We start from the raw sequence: 22,908 nt of genomic DNA, 5'->3' as shown, positions 1-22,908 counted from the left end.
ACCTCTCTGGGCAACCTGTTATAGTAAAGAACTTGTTCCTAACATCCAACTTAAATCTGCTCCTCTCAAGCTTGAACCCATTGCTTCTCGTCCTGTCACTGCAGGCCTTTGTAAACAGCTTCTCTCAATCCTTCCTGTAGATCCCCTTCAGGTACTGGAAAGCTGCTATTAGGTCTCCCCTAAGCCTTCTCCTCTCCAGGCTGAACAACCCGAGTTCTCTCAGCCTGTCCTTACTGTGGAGATGCTCCAACCCCCGATCATTTTCATGGCCCTCCTCTGTACCTGTTCCATCAGGTCCATGTCCTTCCTATAATGAGGGCTCCAGAACTGGATGCAGTAGTCCAGGTGCAGTCTCACCAGAGCAGAGTAAAAGCAGAGTAAAGTGGCAGAATCACCTCTCTGGCTCTGGCCACACTTCTTCTGATGCAGCCCAGTATATGATTTGCCTTCCTGGGCTGCAAGTGCTCACTGTTTGCTCATGTCCAGCTTCTTGTCCACCAGCACCTCCAAGTCCCTTAATTATATCCAAGCCCTCATGAACTTGGGTGCTCACAGAATCAGTAAAAGTTTGCAATTTGTTTACAAAGACATCAGAGGAACTATTGCACTTGCTGAGTAAGCAAGAGACAAAAAAATATTATCTGTAGTCAGCCAACAAGCAGTGACAGAACAGAGCAGAAAACCAGCTCCTGCATGCCCTTGTTCCAGGCTCTACCTAGTAGCCTCTGCTTACACATGAAGTTCAAATAGAGCTATGCAAAAGGGCAAAGGTTCTGAGAAGGGAGATGTCTGACAACTGTCCAACACATTTTCCTACTGCCAATGAAATATTTTTTATGTGCTGCTTTGTGCCCAGGTTGCTTGTTCATCCACTTTAGAGTGCACTGGATGGGGAAAGTGTCTCCCTGTGGCATTAACATAACACAGTGTTGAGCTCTTGATTAGTCATCACATATCTATTAGTCTAAAAATGGGCATAAGTGGTTACTTACCCAAATTTTTGTGGCTCTTCTGATTTGTCTCCACAAAGGATTGACTACAAACAGTTCAAACACCCCCAGCCTTCCATTAGGCTGTTTAAGACCTTTTAATCCACAAACTTGTAAACAATTTTATTTGTTGGCAGAGATTTACATCCTCTTATTTTGGGATATCAGCCAGTCTAACTTACTTAGAGGACTCATGGATGAGTTAAAGAAAGTCAGACTCTTAATCCTCCAGAACAGCTGACTCTGACTTTTAGCAAAGAGATGACCCAAGATCAAGCAAAACACTGCTTCATTCCAATATGCATCCTATGACTACAAAACACTTCAGCTTTGGGCTTTTTACCAATTTAAAAGTATATCATTAATTGCTTGAAAACATAAGGGCTTGTGAGATGCTCAGACCATGAGTAAGGAGACAGAGATGGGAGCCTCCTGGTCCAGCACTGTTCACAGAGATGCAGCTGCTTCCTCCCCCGTCTGACTCCTCTTTCCATGCTTAGCGTTGAGAAACCTTCCCAGTCTAACAAGGACCCACACTCCAGTGTCTCAGCTTTCAAATGTGCAACAACAAACAAACTTCAGCGGGAAAGAGCATTTAGGAACTTGCTTCTCTTACCTCCAGCCTGGTTCTGTCTACATCTTTTAGTATTTTATTTCGCCCTCTGTTGGTCACCATGAGCATTTCATATGGAAAAATCTGTTAACAACGTATAAAAGGGGGGAAAAAGAGATGCATTTATATTCTAAGGTAGAAAGAACACAAGGCGTCTTATTTTCATAACCACACAAATATTCGTTTCCTTTTTCAAAGACAATTACATGTTTGTTTGGGCTTGTTTTGGTTTTAAAGTTATTTTATTTCCCTAGAAGTTGCATGAAATAGAGGCCCATGGGAACATAGCAGGAGTAAAAAAAAAAACATCTTGAAGCCACTAGGTACTTGTCCACCCCACTGATTTTTCTGGTGTATATAATACATCTGCTGGCTTTCGTCAGCCAGAGTCCTCTCTAGGTCAATGTACCTTCTCATTCACCACTGTAGAAGCTTATTAAGGTAAATAAGTATGTTTGTCAGTCATTGGTCTAACTGGTGGTTGCCAAAGAGTGGACAGCTCTAAGGAAATAGATCCTTAGTGGGCATTTAAATGGTGAAACAGATGAAAGTACATTTAAAAAAGCAGCAACTCTGAATAGGCAGGATATCAATTCACGAGGGTCACTGCATTCAATAGAATTCAAGACATGATTTTCTTCACTTTTTTGGATAAGGAATTCAAACAAGTGCCCAATATGCCCCCTGGATATGCCCTACATACACAGCTTAGAGATATGTCTGTAGACATGTTTGTCTTATGCACCTTCAGCTGCTTCAGAAGAGGATGTATCCAGCACATCTCCCATTAACATTTCCCTTGATGTCCCTCTGTATTGCAAAAAATGCCCAGAACTTATACATATTAATTAGTGTCCAATACTCAAGTCCTAAATGCATAACTGATGTTAATTTTGTCTCATATGTGCAAGTTCTTTGTTGAAGTAACCTGTTTCCTGCCAGAGGTTCTCCAATCAGAAATGATGCTTCTTAGAAAGTAGTTCAGAAACCCATGTTCCTTAAAATCAGTTTCTAGAATCATCCCTGGCAAATACAGTTTGGCTTTATGATATTTTTCCACAGACAGATATTTCCATAAGTGCCTGGGGCAACTTAGAGGAGCTCGTGTTTCATCTGACAGAGCCCTTTCTCACTGCATGTTTCTGCCTTCCCAGTGAGATCTTTGTCCAACCTCTACTAAAGCCAAAGGAGTTTTTTTTTTGCAGACTTCAGTGGCAATTGGATCAGCATTTACAGATATTTCTGAGTCTTGTTTTATTTGGCTATTGGGAACAAGAATGAGACCACCACGGCTCTCCTGGACAGACAGCTGAGCTATTATCAAATGCCATTAATTGAATTATTTTAACACCAGAAGAAATTTCAGCTAATCAAATTTTGTGCAGAGTTAGTCAATTAAGTTCATTTCCATCACCAACAACAAACTTTTCACAAATAAAATAAACAGAACAAAATACATTCAGAAATGTAACAAATAAGATTCAGGCATCAATGAACACACCACTGAGTTTATTGTAAGTAATGATAATAATAATAATTTAAATAATGTGTGCTTACATACCAATTGATCTTAAGAGCTTCTGACATTGTCACAGTTGTACAATTAAGTCTATATTTTTAATTACATTGTGTAGATTTGATAGTGGAAACAGCTACCATGTACAGCATTATAGGAAACTAAAATGTAGCCTTTTGTATTTAAACAGGCAGAGCTTAAGTGAAAATCTACGGTCATAAGTACATTTTATGTTGAGATATTCACCACAAGGCATGTCTCCAATCTGAGGAGGGAGGATGCACAAATTCTGTCCTTTCTGGAGAACCATTTGGTAAGATTTGGTCAATCTAAAGTTTATTAATTTTCACTCTGCACATGTTTCATGCTGGCTTTGGAGATAGCTTCTTTTACCTTATCAGGTTTAAGTTGGTGTCGAACCATTGACATGAATAAAATTACTGTCAAATTTATACATAGAATCATAGAATGTTTCAGGTTGGAAGGGACCTCAAAGTTCATCCAGTTCCAACCCCCTGCCATAGGCAGGGACACCTCCCATTAGAACAGGTCACTCAAAGCCTCATTCAACCTGGCCTTGAACATTTCCAGGGAGAGAGCATCCACAGCCTCCCTGGGCAACCTGTTCCAGTGTACATGTTGAGGGTCTGGCATCCCCTTTATAAACATCAAAAGAAAGTGACCTATTATCTCATGAGAATGCCCATTAATTTGGTCACTAATAATACTGACAGAATTTGTCACCCACAATAACACTGCAAATCACTGGGGGCAACAACAGCAGTGATGACTCTAAGAATTTCTATTAGACTGAAAAAGAAATTATTTGGAACAAAAAACTTGTGTTTCGGGAGCTGAGGATGTCCCCAGGGTCTTATTTATATAACATATAAACCCACTTGTTAATACATATTGTACTGGGGTCCCAGCTTATAAAGCTGGGGTTATTGCCTCATGGTTTGTCTGGAGGTGACTTGGAAGCACAAGCAGTAAATCTGGATTGCAAAGCCAGCTCCTCACTGAACTGCAGAAATGCCTTGTAACTTTGGCAAAATCATCAATTCTCAGGAGGTTCATCAGCCATAGGGAAAGTTATAAAAGTTAAAACAGCCCTGGCTGAATCCCCTCTGTATTTTACACTCATTTTTGACTCAGACATCTCTAGACATAGCTGACATTGACTCTTTTTTTTCCCCAAGAACTCTCCTGAAGAATTTCTTATCTATTGAATTCAACATTGAAAGGTGTCAGATTAACAGTGCTGAGAGCTAAAGAACAGATCCAGACAGACGTGTAGGCATCCCAATTTGAAACAAAGATCCATGTATTTCATGAATGTTTAAATTAAGACAGCCTCAACAGTGTGTTCCGAGCAACAATTCTTTTCCAACCTGGCAGACCTGAGGCTTTCCCATGGAGGTTGGCCTGCTGTTTCAGATAGTGGAAGCCTGGAAGAGAACTAGGTGCTTAGCATCTTCACTATCTTTGTTTTTGATCTAGAAAGCCTCTTTATCTCAAGAAGCACACCTGGGCTGCCCTCAGCCTGCCTGAGTACTAGCATCTGTTATAGGCAAAGTCCAGAACAAAGGGAGAGGTTTGGCACATAAGGAGAAGGGACTGAGGCAAGGTAAAGAAAAACAAGGGAACTGAGACACATCTGCATTTCACAGTCAAATCTTCACTGCTGTGAAGGAAAGTGAATAACATCTGCACTTGCCTTTGGCTCCAACATGTTAGGCATAGATACTCCTCTGTCCATTCTCATTCCAGGGACATGACCATCCGGAAGGGACTGCATCAGATACAGGTATACGTCAGACACATAGGTTACACACACAGAGGGTAAAGGCACTCAAGTTGTGGAGAAAACAAAGGTGAATTTGCTCTGATACTTCCTTCAAGTCCTAATATTTTGCCTTTTCATATAGCTTGTTGCCACTACTACTGTTCACTACTTCTCTGAGCCATACAGAGGGTCCCTTAATCCTCTCTGCCACCACAGACTTCTGAAAACGCTACGGCTGGCTACACCTCCCCACCAAACTATCAGTGTCACTTCCTAGGTGAACCTGGGGACCTCAAGAGAGTGGTGGACCCTTTCCCATCCTAGTGATTAAGTAAGGTGACTAATAGGCAGAAGCATTAATTCGGATCCACCTAATAGCATACTTATCACAGTATCACCAAGGTTGGAAGAGACCTCATAGATCATCAAGTCCAACCCTTTACCACAGAGCTCAAAGCTAGACCATGGCACCAAGTGCCACGTCCAATCCTGCCTTACACTCTGGGCTTTCCTTTCTGTATCACTGTCTCAGCTGACAGATTTTTTTTTCCTCTCTGGGAAGCTTTTCCTGTGAACACAAACAGGGATAGGGTAAAATGGTGTGGATTTGACACAGGTACTGCCGCTAACGAAATAGTATCTTGAGCACAATACATGTGCTCTCCTCCTATAATCTTCTTATCTTCCCAGTCATCATAATTTTGATACATCATTAACAAAGTTCCGAGTCATTAAACCCTTAAATTGCAATTTCCTATTGTCTGATTGTGCTGAGGAGCCAACATTCAAGCCACTCTGGAAAACGCTGTGCAGACAGGATTTTGAGTAACCAGGCTTTATTTGTAAGCATGCCTTGCTGGCTCATAGGTGATGGCAGCACTGCAGAAAACTATTATTGATCAGTCATCTTGTCTGGAGAGCAAATTCCAGGGCAAAACTCAGGAGTTTAATGGTCCTGGTATGGAAATAAATTGCCCCTGGCAGAGACTTTCTTTATGTCTCTGGGTCCACACTGAGTTGTCCAGAGAGGACTATTACAGATAATTCATACCAACAGACAGTGGAATTTTACAGAGCAAATCACAGAGCTGGTGTGAGCTGCCTCAAACCAGCTCTGGGGAGGTAACAAAGAGGAATTTGAGGCTGTGCCTGCATTTTTTTTGTTAGAATCTACATTGGTGATTATGTTTAAACATGCAGGAAAATCAAAGCTATTGTCTTAAGAAACCCTTCCCTGTAGCAGAAATTCAGACTTCAACAAGCAATTAGATGCATTTAGTTCTGGTGTCAGTTGATTGATGAAAACCCGTACTCTACCTGGAAATCTGAAAAGCAAGAGAGAGATCTCATCAGCCTTACAGTGTAAAGAACAGGAATCAGTCACAACCTACTAGAAAACCTTTGTGTCTTCTGGTCTGCCTGACCTTTAAAAAATGCTACCTGATTCTCAAAGACCAGCAATCTTCCTGTTTTGAACTTAAACTGTAAAGAGTCAAGCACTCCAAAACCTGCAGCCCTTTTCACTGTGAACATGCCTCTCATTTAAGAAAATCAAGTCACTTTGGGGATATTAAGAGACACAAAATGACAATCAAGTGAGTAGGAGCCAATTAAAATTTGAATGTTTAGAGCAGGATTGACCTAACTTCTACTATGAGGTCTAGATTTCTCCACAGTCACCAACCAAAGATGTTTGTTCATAGGGTACCTAAGCTAGCTGAGACCAATCCCAGTTTGGAGATAACTAGCCTCTCTCTCAGCTCAAACTGATTCAAAATATTAACTCTCAACCATTCATAGCTTGCATAAATATTGTCAGGTTTTATTATGCAAAGACTGGTATCACATCTAGCCAAAAGTAATAAGGAAAATCATAAGCAGGACTGTAGAATGGATGCTAATTTTCCTAGAAGGAAAGCACCATAACAGGACCCAGTATATACACATTCCTGTTAATATACGTTACCTGCTTTTCACTTGCATCTATGCTAAAGTAGCCCCTTGGCATAAACATGGAGCAGTTCCACAGAGCAGATTTAGCAAGATAAACTCAAACTTTGTCACAGTTACCTGGCAGAGGTTGAGCTAATTGTTGAGTTTACCAGAGGAAGTTAAAATGCACTGAGCAAATATGAAGAAACCACACTGACAATCTCACAACAGCAGAAATGATCAAACATTGTAAGATGTTCCGTAACGAAGCGGCATGTAAAAAGGCTGCTCAGCCTTACCTCTAACACCACCACTCACATCCCCATAACTGTTGTACTGACCAAAGTCTGTAGACACCGGCTGTAACAGGAGAAGAGGGACATGCACATCAATTCACAGTTCATGGCTTTATAAAAGATAGGTATTTGAGTCCTCTATTTCCCCTACAATTTTCACAACGTTTACTGCGTTGCTTTCTTGCCTTTCTAACAATGTAGTTTGTGGGAAGGGAAATGAAGTTTTGTTTGACTTCAGATGGTCTTACCAAACTGAAAATCCCGTACAGTTAATACAGAAATAGACACCATTGATAGTTAGTCAATGTTTGCTTCTCAAAATCACCATCTCCTTACCCTGTGAAGCCCATTTTTTCCATAGCCAGGGAGAGAAGAAGTTTTGGAGGCTGAAGCATGTGCTGTTGAAGAGGAAGGGAAAAATCTTTTACTGGAAAAACTCCATGGAAATCCAAAGACAAGAACATTTGGGGATGTAGTTTGCATAAAAGCCAGAAAATCTGAGCATATACATAACTGAGACACTGGCTTTAGGAAATTAACATTTTACCCCCAAACACATCACAACCTTCTGTATATTCTGTAAGCTATACACAACTTTACTATGGAATTGTGGCAGGTCATCAAGAGGGGCACGGATTCTGCCAGGCTCAAAATTAAACTGGTTTCCATTAAGTTGAAAGTAAAGCTCAAGGATCAGACAACACAGTAAAATATTTTTTGACTCCTTAGCTGGATAAAATATTGCTGTGCATCTTATGATGGGACCATGAAAAAGGACATGGAGAAGCCAAGATTAGCAGACTGGATTGGTTCCCTTCACTCTGCTCTAACATCTCTCCACTAACAAATAGTAAGTAAGCTTTATTGATCAGTTGTTTTGGTTTCTGGCTGGGAAGGGAGATAGAGAGGGAGAAAGAAGGGGTAGCTCTGAGCCATTCTGGGCAGTTTTTCTTTGTCTGGGAGGGAGTTTGAATTTCTGCATGATTTCTAATCTGTATATAATTGTAAGTAGCTGTAAATATATTGTGTATATATGCTTGTAAATATTGCTTTGCAATAAATACAGCTTCATCTTACTTCCAAGCCATCTGAGCTAGTTTAATTTCTCTCATTAAAATACTCCAACTAGCCTCAAAGTGTTCACTATTCCCTGTTCATTGTTAGTTTATTTCCTGCATGAATTACCTGAAGAATCATAACGACTGGCAGAAAGGGCTGACCTATCACGGCTCTCCTTTTCCATCTCTTCTTTCAATATCAATTGTCCCAGACCAGAGTTGAGCTATAAACAGCAATTAAAAAACCACATCAGTCAAATAAAGCTGATTGAGGTGTTAGTAAATCTTGCTTTTTGTTACAGAAAACAAAAAGGTCATTTTTTGGATGGTATTCAGAAACAGTATGAGGAGGAGCTTATAACCACCTTCATGAGCTGCTCCTCCTGCAGCTGTCGGCGTCTCTGTAGCTCCTCATCATCTTCTTCTCTTCCACTTGATCTGCGTCTCATGTCAGCTCCTGCTTCCATAAAACCACAGTACAGAGAGAGCTTTGTGTATCAGTACAACCACAGCTTGAAGATTTCAATGCTAGTTCAAAGTACTGGTCCATTTGATTTACTGACTAAACAAAGCAGTATTTTCTTGCAGACTCAAAAGACTTCATAACTCACTCTCACCCCAACTCACTCAGCCTGCCCTATGGCTGCCAGCCTCCTTATAAAAATTGACAAGAAGTTAAACAGCACAAGTTCCAAACCAAGGAAGCCATGAATCAATGTAATAGGGAAGAACATACAGGGTTTAGTAGCACCAGGAACTGTATTGGTGCCTAAAAAACAGTCTGATTTACATTTATGCTTTAACCCAGACTTCAGAAAAGCAAATCTGAATTAACATTTCAAATGGAAAATTAAAATCCTTTAATCTCCTAAATGGACACTCATATTTGGAATAAATAAGGCATTATTTTTAGCTAAAATGAGGGACAGTAATTTGATCCATTGGGTAAAGCTAAAATGAAGACATGGGTGTTCTACATATTAGTTGCAGATTTTTTTGTGAGTAGACTTCAAATATTCTTAAGCAGTAGCCCAATCTGGACACCAGGAAACTTCCTTTCCACACATAGATGAAGATATTGCTGCACGCATTTAAATAACAGTCTATAGTCCTTGGTTTGATAGCTGAGCTCATTCTAGCTCTCTAAGCAAAAGATGACACTCAGAAAATCAGACAACAAGCCAAAAAACCATGAGGCTTGTGGGTTTGGTTTGTAGTGATTAACCTTGTATGGTGCCTTCTTATTAAATAAAATATGTCCATCAGCATATTAGTTTCCAAAGAGTCCTGTAGTTACTCAGGTGTAGCAAAACCACCTGACAGCAAATATGCAAAGCAGTTTTACTGGAAACAATTAAAAGTTGTCATCCATTGCCTAGACACTGAGTTGAAGAGCCAAAACTTCCAACAAGGGCTCCACCTCAGATGTGTGACATAATAATGTCATAGTTATCCCAAGCATTGTCAGGAGAGTTTTAAGTATGTCCATGTTCCATGGTGACTGTAATGTTTGTCAGGTTGCAGTCCTACATAAAGGGCAGTTTCAAAATATTGCTGCTGCATGTGCAGCCCCTTCAACTGACCACTGAGCTCTACCAGCCTGTGGTCCTCTCCCAAGCATCAGTTTGAATATCTCATTGTGATGAAACCATATGCTCCTTCACAGAAACCTGAAAGAGGGGACACCTTCAGTGTTCCACACACGACTTCATAGATGAAGCAGGCTAGATAGATTATTTTATGCTATGGGGTTGATAAAAATTAACAGAGGAAAAAAAAATACAAAACCAAAAGTTAAAAATTACAATGTACATGATTTAAAGAAAAGAAAACAGGACACCTGTAGTGCTACAACACAGAAGAAAAACACAAAGTTTGTTGAAACAGTAAGCCTGAAAATCAGGACTTATTTAGTCTGTTAATTGTTGCGTTTCCATCACTGCTTCTTGTCATGAAATTAGTCAACAGTGGGAAGCAATCATATTTTCTGTGGAGTATTTGCTATTAGCTTATGGCTAAAAGATTAACTAGACAATAAGTGAAAGAAGTCAGGCTTGTGTGACATCACATTTTTTAAACAACTGCACAGAAGTTCATTTTTCTATGGGTTAATTTCTGTGTGATTAATTCCAATGTCCTCTAGCAAAGCCTCTTGTACTCAGTGCTATTCACTAACTTGAAATTCACTGGTGCTCGGAAGTCTCACCAGCAGAACTGCACTTTGTGGTGAACATCTGGAGTGGACACAATCTTCACTACTTATTTTTACAGCTCTAGTACAAATCTACTTTGCTTACCAATACCTTTTAAGCCACATGACTTGTATTTCCTTTTCTTGTTTTTGCATACCTATGGCAGCAAGAGAGGGAGGACCTGGCCAATGGTCTGTCTCAATCTTTGGTATCTCGTTGGGTGCTGGTGCATGAGCAGCTGGGAACTTGGAGGACTTGATGATATCCTCGGAGGACTTGCTCTGTGCTGCCAAAGCAGCTGCATCTAAATGGCAATCAGGGAACTTAGCTATGTAATATTCCGCATCAACAAAAAGGTCTTCCTTATTCTGGCAAAATTTTCAACCTTATGAGAAGTTACTTTTCAAAAGCAAACATTTTCATGTTTTGCTTTTCTTACTGCAGTTTGAAGCAAGTAATGTAATTGCCTTGCCAAAAGATTGGAATCAAACCTTCCTCTCCTCCCTCAAGCCCACCCTCATAATAATCCCAAAACAGCTTTTGGATTTTACTAGGGTTGCACAGTGTTAGAAGGATCAGGCAACAATGAGAAAATTCAGTCAAAGAGTGTTAGCCAGTATCTTCTAAGGATAGCTGATCATGTACTGATCTGTCTTGCCTCTAAGGCAAGAAAATAAATATTTCAGAGGAACAGCACTGATTTTAACTCTGCTGATGCTAATTATTTCTGTGAAAAGCTGCAAAACAAACAAACTAAGAAATCTGAAAGAGATATGCTTATTTAACTAGCAGATCTTTATTTTCCTGCTGCATTGTCCTTGCTTATTATCACACAGCAGTACTAAAAGCAGATGTGAATTTATTAATAAATACTAAGAACTATTCAGATCAACTTGGCAGGGAAAGGCACTTGCAATTAAATGAATCCCACCAATAAAATATCTCAGGAGTGGAGCATCCACTTAAAATTCCAGTCTAAGCCAAAGTCTCTTAAAAGCATGTGAGGATGTGCATTATAGCTTTCACTTCTTGACATTAGAAAAAAGAATTTAAAACCCCAATAGGGTTCAGTTGATATTTAAAAACAGTGTTAACAGCCTCTTATCTGCAAACTGTTTGCTCAAATCACCTTCTCTTATATGAACCTATCCCATCAGAACCAAGGATTCTGGACATCCACCCCCTTTTTCTCCTTTTTAAACAAATAGGCATCTGTTACAGAAGTGAATCACTGTGTTGCTCATCCAACACATTCAGGGTAGTTTAGGGACATCAGTGTTAGGTATCATTGGCAATTCTGAGCATTTAATGATTGGGAAACTCTAAGCATAATTGCAAGTATAGGGTAAGCTGGTCAGAGTTTATGACAGCACAACTTCAAACAGTACTTACGTATTAGAATTGGTGATGTCAGTGGTTAAACATTCACATGTTAATGGGAGGTGAGGAGATACATTAAAACCATAAAAATAAACAAAAAGAATGTTAAGACTTTTCCAAAATGAGCATATGGTTTGAAACTTAGAAAAAACCAAACGAACAAAACACAAACAACAAAACAAACAAAGAAGAGAAACCCCTGATGTAACACCACAGTAGTGTTAGTGGCAATGCTCACTCCTGACTACAGAAGAGACTCCTTGGGCTATCCTAATCATCTCAGCTCAATGGCTCTCAGCCAACCCTTCACCTAAACCCTGTAGCACTGCTGATCTGCTACTTAGCCCTAAGTATATTTCATCAGATAAAGGCTCTGCAAAGGCATGCAAACTCAAAGTCTTTAAGAAATGGAGCCGTCCATCTTTCACCACATCACGCAGAGGTAATCTCCTGTTTGAAGTTTTCTGTTCACAGTGCAAGGGAAGTGTGAACACATTCCATTGTAACAGAGATCTGGCTCTACAGTGCTAACAACTGACAAGGCAGTGGGCTTCTGCCATCGTTTCAAACTTGCTATAAGAACACTGATGCTGAAAAGATTAGAGCACTTACAGTGATGTCCAACCCAGAATCCAAACTCCTGGAAAAAGAAGTACAGCACACTACCTGAGCTGTATCACAGGGGCTTGAGAATCAAACCAGCCCTGTCACCAATAAATTCACCTATATTGTCTTCAATAATGAAAGATTCTTATGTAAAACCACAGGTACATCTGGAATCCCAGTCTGCTAATAACACCTCCATCTTTGTTGTTGAAATGCATCACTGTACTTTGTTTGAAATAAGGATGTTCCACAAAGTCCCTGGTGAAGAACTGTCTGTTGTTAATCCATTTTGACATGATCAGTACCTGTATCCTGAAAATACAATGGCATTGTAATGCTAAAGAAACAGCAAACCTTAGTTAATGGCCACTTCGCCATTAACATGGCCAAGGTTTAAACCACAGGATCCAAACACCATGCTTTAAAATGTAATCACTCAGCAGGACATGCAAGAACAGCTCTTTCAAGCTGGCACTGCTTAGCTTTTTTTATGCTTGCAAAACTTAACGATTTTCACTGGTCTGCATGACTTTGAATGGATTTGACACTAGTTTTGGAATAAAAAGGGAAAGATCATTTACCATGTTGCTTGTAGATGGGTGGTTTTCTGTAAATGTTGACACCTTGATCTGTGAAATTGAAAAACAGAAAAATGGGAGTATGAAAGCCAATTCAGTTGTAGATAAGGACAGCTCCAATGTTACAACAATAGACAAATCAAAGGCGCAGCTAAGGAAAAAGCCAGGAAGCTATTTCCAGTATTATATAGAATCACATTACTTAAAGAAAACAAAGCATAAGAACAAGTGAAAAGTCAAAGACATGTGGTATGAAGTCCTTTGGAGCTGATTCTGTAACATGTAGATGCATCCAAGTCATGAACCACTCATTTTGAACGTTCAGACAATTAACAGCGGGATAAAAGTTCAAGAAGAAATGTGAACAAGCAAGACATTTCAATGGTGACAATACAAGCCATTTGGGGAACACTACCCCAAATAACTTCAGTGGAAAATTGTGCTTCAGTCACAACAGCTCAATTTTCTTTCCAACTGACTGGCTGGATCGAGCAGAGGAGAATGCAGTGAGCCTACAATCCGCTTCAAAACCCAGAGAACAACACAGGTACCTAACACACTGTTCTGAACAGTCAACAACAGCTAGACTTCAGTGAGTCAAAGGGATGCTTTATGCACTGGTAACTGATATATTACTGAGTCATAAACCATAAGGTTTTATTTCTTTAGTTTTCTGGGTTTTTTTTTAATGTGAGGTCCACCACATAGAACATTATCAATGTATACCAGAATAAAAATCAATGCCTGGAACTCTAATGCAGCAAGTCCACAACACGCCTCAAAAGTTACCATATTTTTACAAGTATAACCTGACAGGAGCCAGTTTGTTCTAAGCTGTCTTCCCACCCAAGGCAACGCTTCACATACTTGGCACAGCTTTGAATACAAAAGTTAATCCAAAACAAGTGCTACAGTTCAAAACTCTGTCCAAATCTTAGGAGAAGACCCTAATGAGCTGCTGGGAAGTAGAAAATGAAGCCCATTTTGCTACTACATAGCGCCTGAAGAACAGCTTTCAGTTACATTCGAGTGAGAGATGAAAGATGATGAGAAATGCATGCTGTGTGCTGCAGATCCAATTAAAGTGCCACAGGAGACCACTTAGCCTTGGGCATTAAGGAAAGCTAACCCTAAAAATCCACTGAAACAGCAGCAAATTTTGTTCTGCAGAACTCTACATCCTTGACTAAACAGGCAACTTCACTGCACACAGACACTGAAGTATTTCATTCTTGTTAGTGATCTGTTATGGTTACTTGACCAGCAAATAAGTATTAACATTCCAAGGGTAGTTATGCGATACTTCTGTGCATATCTAGACCAGAAAGCTGTAAGGGGGGTAGGAACACAGCTCCTTCTGTGGCTGTGCTGTGCCAGCGGAAGAGGACAGCTCTTCCACCATGCTTAAGATGATCACACAGAGCTATTCATGCAAGTGCACTTCAGCTTATGCGAGTCCAAGTGAGCCAGGTTAGCTTAAGCAGCTAAAACAGCCTACTAGAGACAAGCCAGGCCACACTGACTGCAAGGGAAGTTCCCAGAGTTTATCTGCCAGATCTGAGGAAATGAGGAAGAACAGTAACTTCTGGTAGTGCAAAGGGATATTAGACTGAAGGGGACCTGAAATTATAATAAAGCTTTCAGCTACCACTGATGCCATCAGGAGATACTTGTTCCCAACTCTAGGGACATACACTCTCATCAAGTCCATCAAAGTCCAAGAACTTCTCATAAGCTGGAAGAACTGTGCAGCTCACTTCAAAGCAAAGACTGCTTTTTAGAGACAGGCCACCCTAAGACATACACATCCTTGTGGCTCTCCCTGAAGACACCAAGCTACTGCACAAAACAAGTAAAGAAACATCCTCATCCACTTTAAAGAAAAAAAGGACCATTAAGCTGAAACTGTTGGGTCCAACACTGGAATAAGTCACAGCAATGTCAATGAGCAACAACTAGCTCACTGCTCAACTCTTCTGCACGTGAACCAAAACCAACTCCTCCAAAGTTAGGAGAACTATGCTGACGTTCAGCTGGTGCAACAGAAGAAAAATAAATCAGGCCCTACATCCCTTCTACTCAGCTCACAGACCCTGCAAACCAAGCCATTCCAACAGTGAAACACCTGACCAACAGAACAGGTGCAAATTGCCACAAACCTCCCCTTTTTTTAATCATAGAATCAACCAGGTTGGAAGAGACCTCCAAGATCATCCAGTCCAACCTATCACCCATCCCTATCCAGTCAACTAGACCATGGCACTAAGCAGGAGCAGTTCCAAACCTGGAGGGTGTACCCCATGATAATAGTGTGAAAAGATGGGAGACAAGACAAAAGTTACAAAGGCTACATTCTACACTGTGACAGGACACCGAGATACATACAGTGCCAACTCCTACCTGGAACATGGAAATGTTTAGGGGCCTGAGCGTAAGTTGGAGTGAGAGGGCGGCTGTCGGGCCGATAGGGGACAGGGGAGTTCCGACCGCTGGACGGCTCATTGCCTCCAATGAAAGAATGAAGAAAACAAAATGAGAAGAGGGAGAGCAATTAAATAAATTAAATTAAAAAAAAAAAAAAGGCAAGCCCAATCAAACCCAAACAAAACCAGTGGAATCCAAACCTCCAGGGAGAAAAGAAATTGAACCAAAAATATAAATACAAACAATAAGAAGAACAGGTAGCCCCGGTGGCTTTTTTTTTTTTTTGCTGATATTCCTGCAGAGACAAAAATGAATGTTCAGGCTGGAGTTGAGATTTGAGCAGCTCAGACCCATTCTGACAGCATGCAGGCAGGAGCTGTGTGCTCGTAGCTGGCGATTAGATGGGCAGCGTGGAAGAAAAGAATGGAAGGTTACTTGGCAATGATTTAGTACAGAGATTGCTATTCAGAGTTACAAGTCACAAACATAGAGCATAGTAGTTGATATGCAAACCCAAAATGAAACAAGTCTCAAGCAGATAGAAGCAGATGCTGGCAGTTACTACAGTTCCCTAAACTAAAAGCATACAGAAGCCAGGGATGGAAAATAGCTGTTGGGTCACTTGGCCCATAGGAAAAGGCACACCTGTTCCTTACACACTCTTTCACTGGTTTAGCTCTCTGGTAGGAAATTTTTATATGGCAAAACAATTTGTAAAGCAAACATCCCACCTGGTGACTGCACCTGTATCACTGGTGACACCAGAAATCTCTTTTGATACCAAATTCAGCTCTAGTGACGATACTTCATCACTGCTCCTTCAGAAAATCTGAATCTTATGCCTAAAAACTTAAGCTCCATTTTTCACACACAGTTTATGCCGTTTATTTGTGTTTACTCTTACCAATAGTATTTCTTTGTCTCCTAACAACCCATCACAGCAATTCAATGGCCCTGAAAGTTCACATCTGTTAGGCTGGGAGGGCTATTACAGAACCATGTTGGCTGATCCCTAGGTATCAAGACTCAGCAGCAAGATATCCAAATATGTGACTGTTTGTACCAAAGAAGAATGCTGCTGCCTTGTACTCTGTGCCATTCTTCACACTTGTGCAAGGTTGCACAAGCGAAAACTGTCCACTTGGGTATTTATTTAACATGGCTGTGGGTGACCACAATGGTGAAAAGTAGGGGAGAATCAAACTCCTTCCATTTTTCAGGTATGCACATGAGCTTAAAAACCCTAGAAAAGGGAAGTCAAGTACAGAAGAGCTATAAAACAACAACAAAAATGCAATCATGGGCATCCTTTCAGCTACAGGTTTCCTATGTCACATTAGAGGCCCCAAATCCCGTTAGAGGCCTCAAAACCCAGGGGAAAGAGCAGAATCAAAAGATTTATTGACCTCTGGACTTGTCACAATAGAGCAGCATTTAAGCTGTTGGGAATCTGTAGTCAAAATCTGAGCCTCTATTGCCAACACTACAAATAAAGGGAAGAAACCCACCTTCCACCCCCTCATTTATCTCAGCTACATAGACACAACCAAAATATGTTCACATCCATTAACGTATGCTGGCTATTCTTGTACCTGGTATACACAAAATCTGTCTAGAGAGAAATGCTAATGTTGTTCACTGCATACACCACCAGGCAGATAATCAGCGTGGGATCATCCTGCATGTGTTGCTTTACAGATGTCTCTGTTGCCTTGTATTTCCTGGGGTGTCTGTGCAGTTTCTCTCCTTCTAATGACTCCTACTGGTACTGATAAATGAATCTCCTTTACACTTTCTGGGATGGCAGTCTCATTTCCCCCAACCACTGCAGGAGGGTAATGGCATATCTACTTAGACTGTCATTAGACCATCCCTGAGGAGCCCAATTTCATAACGAGGCTTAAGCACTTCAGATATAGTTGCAAAATCACCCCCAGTCTATGACAGCAGTGCCAGCATCTGTGGAACATGCATATGCTCACAGGAAAGCAGAGCTGCCTGTACCTGCCTTCCAGGGCCTCATGGCTGTCCTGCTTGCAGTTGTACATAAAAGTAGGGGCTGCATGTTGCTTGCTGTGCCTGCACAGGAACGTCTCACTTACTGTCTTGGATATGACGTGACTAGTGTTAACTCCACAAGGCAACAAAAGCACTCCAATTCACCAGTACTGTAGGAAACACTAATTCCCACATGCCTGGCATGAAGTTAAGTGTGTGTGTGAAGGTGGGTGGGGGTTGTTTAGAGATACTGGAGTAAGTTTAGCATAAAAATCAATCATTTGAGTGCAGCAGCCTCAGAAGTGAAATGGTGAGGCTTTTTTCCTTTCATTCTATTTGCTTCATCAGGTAGTTCCACTGTTCTATAGCTCTGTTTGTTCATAGAATCATAGAATCAACCAGGTTGGAAGAGACCTCCAAGATCATCCAGTCCAACCTATCACCCAGCCCTATCCAGTGAACTAGACCATGGCACTAAGTGCCTCATCCAGTCTTTTCTTGAAGACCCCCAGGGACGGTGCCTCCACCACCTCCCTGGGCAGCCCATTCCAATGGGAAATCACTCTCTCTATGAAGAACTTCTTCCTAACATCCAGCCTATACCTACCCTGGCACAACTTGAGACTGTGTCCCCTTGTTCTATTGCTGGTTGCCTGGGAGAAGAGGCCACCCCCCACCTGGCTACAATGTCCCTTCGGGTAGTTGTAGACAGTAATAAGATCACCCCTGAGCCTCCTCTTCTCCAGGCTAAACACCCCCAGCTCCCTCAACCTCTCCTCATAGGATTTGTGCTCCAGGCCCCTCACCAGCTTTGTTGCCCTTCTCTGGACATGTTCCAGCACCTCAACATCTCTCTTGAATTGAGGGGCCCAGAACTGGACACAGTACTCAAGGTGTGGCCTGACCAGTGCTGAGTACAGGGGAAGAATAACCTCCCTTGTCCTGCTGGCCACACTGTTCCTGATGCAGGCCAGGATGCCATTGGCTCTCTTGGCCACCTCAGCAGTCAGCAATATAATTGCTTGCTTATACACAGGACAGTGTAAAGCAGGTTCTTGCTGATTTCTGAAGCTTTCACCCCTGGGCTGCTATGTGATTCACAAACCAGGTTCACAGAATCAGGCCAAAATCCCCATATGCAATCAACACTGAGCCTTCTGTCAGCTTGCAGTTTAATTGCTCTGCTTCTAAACAAACACGGGAAAAAGAGCTCAACTGCACCTGAAACTCTAAGTCATACTCAGGTTTTGTCAAAATGCCATTCCTCGTCTAGTCCAGATGTGTAGCCCTTATTTCCCACACAAAACTGAAAGTCATTGAACAGCCCAAGCATGGAGGTTTTCCTGAGCAGAGCTTTCAGCTACTTCCACAAATCCCTGGAAATATTTAGCACACACAGAGAGCATTTGATTTCAGAGACCTGCCTAAAGGAAGGAAACAGCAACCTGTAAAAACCAAGGCCCAAATTCACTATGAAAGTGGGCAGATTGCTTAGGGGAAGGTCTGCGAGCAGAGGAAAACACATTACTTTGGAGCTCTTTTTCCACTGAAATCTTACAGGGGTTTTGCATATTCTTGAATGCCTCTCAAAAATTCTAGGCATGTGAGATGAAATCCTGCCTCTCAATGAGAGTTTTGTCTCTGATTTCAGTAGGGTCAGAGATTCTTTCATTCATGGACTTGTTTTGATTCTTTCATACCCAAGACAGTACTTTATTGAGACAAGACCAAATTCAGTGCAGACTCCAAATGAGATTAAATGAAGTTTAGGAAGATGAATATTACATTCTCCTCCAGCCCATTCAACATCTATGTTGCATCTACAAACTCTCACTAAGATTCCCTGAGGTCTCTTCACTCTTCACAATTCTTTACATTTGGTCTTGTCTACAAGGCTTGAGCCTTGTGTAAGCAAACACCTGCTTTTCTGGCCTGGAGAGACAAAGTAACACAGGTGTAAGGTGTCATATGCCACTTTCTTTATCACTATGCTGTTCAGAAATGATGTCTCTTTACCAAAGCAGTTTTGGTGTGTTCCACATTCTCTGATTCCTAAAGGAAAAATCAAACCTGGAAACAACCAAACAACCCAAAATTATGCAGCTTTATGAATTCTTTCTTACAAAATTATACCGAGGTTCACCTTCCTGATAAAAATACAAGTGGCTTTAAGAAAGACTGGCCAAAGGAGATCACAGCATGCCTCTTGCTTGAATCACTGCAAATGTATCTACCACAGCTAATTAATGATGCCTTGACAGTGCCATCATTCTGGGTTCAGATACATTCACAGGAGTCTAATGCCCCAGCAGACACAGAAAACTTACAAGGTAAAACAAAGCAGGTTTTTTTTAAACTCTAAAGACAGACACCTAGAATACCCAAGGCAAACCTCTACAGATAAGACTATCAGGGAGTTGCATTAAATGCAGCCAGTGCCCAAATAATCTTCTTTCTCTGTCACACAGATGTAAAAAAAAGAGTACTTGGACACGTGGTATGAAAGGAAGACAAATGAAGAACCATGTGGGAAACCCAGACGGACTTCATCAGTAGATAACAAAATACCTACTTCTGGACACAAAGTAGTGAAGAGGACACACAATATATAGTGCAACTGCACTTCACTCAGCACTACCCAAATGTTAGCTCCCCGCTCCCCTAACCTCTCCTAATTATATATTGGCAACCACACAGGCATTCTTATCACATTAACCTAGGCATGAAACTTAGGTCACCTTAGGAAGATGCTTCTTTCTCTCAAGTAACTATTAAAAGTTTACTCTTCCAATTCAGCCACCGGAGTTCCAAGACACAGGCGCTTGCTACTTGCCCCTTTGCAACTGCACCACATCCTTGGGTGGTGTACCTTGTCATAGTGACATGAACTTGAGCTTCCAGGAGCTTTTCTGAGGCCTCTCCCTTTCTGAGGATTACAACCTTTATGTAAAATCTTCAGAAACTGTGGGTTCTTGCAATGCCTTACACAAAATAATAATACCCACTCCTTTTTTCTACAGTGCTTGCAATCCCACTTGGCCTTTTGTACGAGTGACTGAGATACACACCTAACCTACACACTAGGCAATTCTTTAAAATCTAAAAACCACAGGCATAGATTCTTCTAATTTCTATGTTGAAGCTATTTTCTCAACCGAGAAAGAATGAAAATGCCACTTGAAAGAGTGTGAGCATAAGTTCAGATTTACAGCAAAAAAATGTTGGAACTGCAAGGATCATGATTTAACTGCATGCTGAAATGAGTATCAATTTTTAAGGGTCCCAATATTTTAAGTTTGAAGTGAGGTTTTTATTTTTGTCTCTTACAGTGATGTAATAGGAAAGTTGAAAGTGTGTATTAACAAAAATCATTTAAGAAAAGGAGTGAGTAAAATTAGTAATGGTGATCTGAATGCTTGAAGGGCTGTAACGCCAAGATCTATCAGTATTTATTGGAAGCTTATGGCAGCAACTTCCCTGCAATTGGTTTTCATTCTCTCCAGTTTAGGATTATCTCATTAGTGCCAGAATAGAATCTACATTAGACTTCCTCAGTTTTCTCTTTTTGAGCTTTTGTGGATGATGCAAGCTATGACCTTCTCCCCCATGAGAAGAGATGGTACAGCCAGAGGGTGCTCCAGTACAAATGAAAGTAAAACCACATTGACAGAAAGTAAGAACTAAAAGTTTATTGAGCTCAATAAGCTCCTTGAAGGGCCGCAATGAAAGAGCCCTCCCCCAGATCAACCCATGTAAAACAACAGATTGGAAAATAAGTAATAACCACATCCTCAAGTAGTGAAAATCTCTGCAACTCTACTGCCTTCAGCAGAGTCTGCTGATTCTCACTAGTTGAGGAGTGGCCTAGAGGTTTTAATTTACTTTGTTGGGCAGTAATTACTGCCAATGTGATTAACAGTTATTAACTTCCTTGTTGCCATTGATCTGTATTATTTTTTTCTTCTTCCCCATATTTATTGATCACTTTGCTCTCATCCAGGCAGTATTTGTAGTCAGTTTTTAAATGCATGTTTTAAGACTGCGGAGATGATAATTAAATTTGAAGTGCTAACTGCTGCAGTGATTGCTGTGTACTGCTTTGGAAAGAAGCTATATTAGGCACCTATAAGTTCTAGATAATAAATGGTAATGCTCTCCTCTGTATTCTGATAGTTAATTGCTTGATGACTCTTCAACTAGGGCCCTTAGAAATGACATATTTCCTCCAAAAAAAGGACATTATGTCTATTCTAACATAATTTTAAGTGCAATGGCACATTTCGAGGCATGCTCAGCTATACAGCCAACTACGACCTCATGGAGATACACCTTATTAGCTTTGACAGAATGCTAATAAATCTCCAGCCTGGGGGGTACTCCCTGGAGAGACCTGACTCCTTACCTTTGACATGGGGGATGAAGTGGTGTCGGAAGGGGGAGTTGGGGCGGGAGTCATGGTGAGAGGAGCTGAGACTGCTAGTGCGCAGGTATGACAACCGCTGCACACCAGTAGAGAGCAGCTCTGCAGCGGCAGGGAATCGGGGGCCAGAACAAAACGAAAACAAAGAAAAACAATAAGAGAAAGGCAGGGAAGGAGGCTTCAAGGAAGAAAAAAAGAAGGCATTGAACAATTAGGATTCTGAAAAGAAGGAAGGAAAAAAAAAAGGTTAAAGACGTACTGAAGGGTTCATAAATGTTAGACAAAATTACAGGAAGTATTAGAAGAGAGGCTCAGATTTTAACTGCATCATTGACTTAGCATAACATTTTTTGCCTTAATGAGCTTCTAATCTATGCCTTGTTACCAGAAAGTAGCCTGCCACCAGCATGCAAACATCATGAACATCGATGCTCAATTAGTTAGGAAAGCAGCTCTTTGGAAAAGGGCCTGACCAAAAAATGTCAGTCAAGAGGCATGCAAGTTGTTTTCTGTCGTTTCCAAAAAATTCCAAAAATGCTGCCAACATCAGCTAGGGCACTGCAGGGTGAAAAGGCTGCAAACTTTCCCAAAACTTCTTGGCACTCCAATTATGCTGACGTCAACAGAGTGGTTCAGTTCTCCCTGAAGGGTCAGGTGGGAGCCAAAGGATAAATTACCTGGGGCCACTGGGTTTATTCAGACAGGTATTATTATTATAGCAAAACCACATGATGCTAAGAAGTGCCATTAGAAGAAAAGAGGTAAATATATGTGTGTATTATTCAAGGTAAGGACTGTTGGAAAATGATTAAGCAGCATTAACAATTACCCTGAGGCAGGGTAGCAAAGATCGGAACGATACATTCTACGGATTTGCTTCTGTATCTTATGAGAAACAGAAACAGGTGAGCCAAAGATGAACAAAGGCAAGTTCAAACAAATATCTCCTCAGAAAATCCTCAGGCTGTGAACTTCTGAAGATTTTACTTTTGGATCTCAACTCTGGCTTAGTCCATCTGCCCATCAGAGGAGTTACATAAACAGAGACTGCTTTTGGGGAAAGTCCTTGTCTGAGCACAGACAGCAAAACTCAATCACAGTCAAGTCTGGAATTGGGCCT

The 22,908-nt window shown here is 41.0% G+C and overlaps 1 protein-coding gene across 4 annotated transcripts in view; it reads right to left on the bottom strand.

Annotated features, from left to right (window-relative positions):
• The window catches only part of ABLIM1 (actin binding LIM protein 1), a 238,280-nt gene that overhangs the window by 7,476 nt on the left and 207,896 nt on the right, over window positions 1–22,908 (bottom strand). For 3 of the 4 annotated variants that reach the window (XM_064144336.1, XM_064144333.1, XM_064144335.1), the window contains exons 14-21: window positions 21,771–21,890; window positions 15,347–15,451; window positions 12,950–12,997; window positions 8,556–8,647; window positions 8,318–8,414; window positions 7,469–7,530; window positions 7,136–7,196; window positions 5,713–6,229 (exon numbers count right to left, since the gene is read on the bottom strand). In XM_064144336.1, the coding sequence (XP_064000406.1) occupies window positions 6,192–6,229; window positions 7,136–7,196; window positions 7,469–7,530; window positions 8,318–8,414; window positions 8,556–8,647; window positions 12,950–12,997; window positions 15,347–15,451; window positions 21,771–21,890 (623 nt within the window). In that variant the 3' untranslated portion in view covers window positions 5,713–6,191. Of the gene's footprint in view, window positions 1–1,605; window positions 1,687–4,835; window positions 4,911–5,712; window positions 6,230–7,135; window positions 7,197–7,468; window positions 7,531–8,317; window positions 8,415–8,555; window positions 8,648–10,539; window positions 10,687–12,949; window positions 12,998–15,346; window positions 15,452–21,770; window positions 21,891–22,908 lie in introns of those variants that run through there. The other variant, XM_064144337.1, reaches the window with a different exon arrangement.

Source organism: Pogoniulus pusillus, chromosome 6 (genome assembly GCF_015220805.1).
Source record: "Pogoniulus pusillus isolate bPogPus1 chromosome 6, bPogPus1.pri, whole genome shotgun sequence".
NCBI classification, from domain to species: domain Eukaryota; kingdom Metazoa; phylum Chordata; class Aves; order Piciformes; family Lybiidae; genus Pogoniulus; species Pogoniulus pusillus.
Note: the sequence above shows the minus strand (reverse complement) of the source record. Positions and strands in the feature narration are given on the sequence as shown.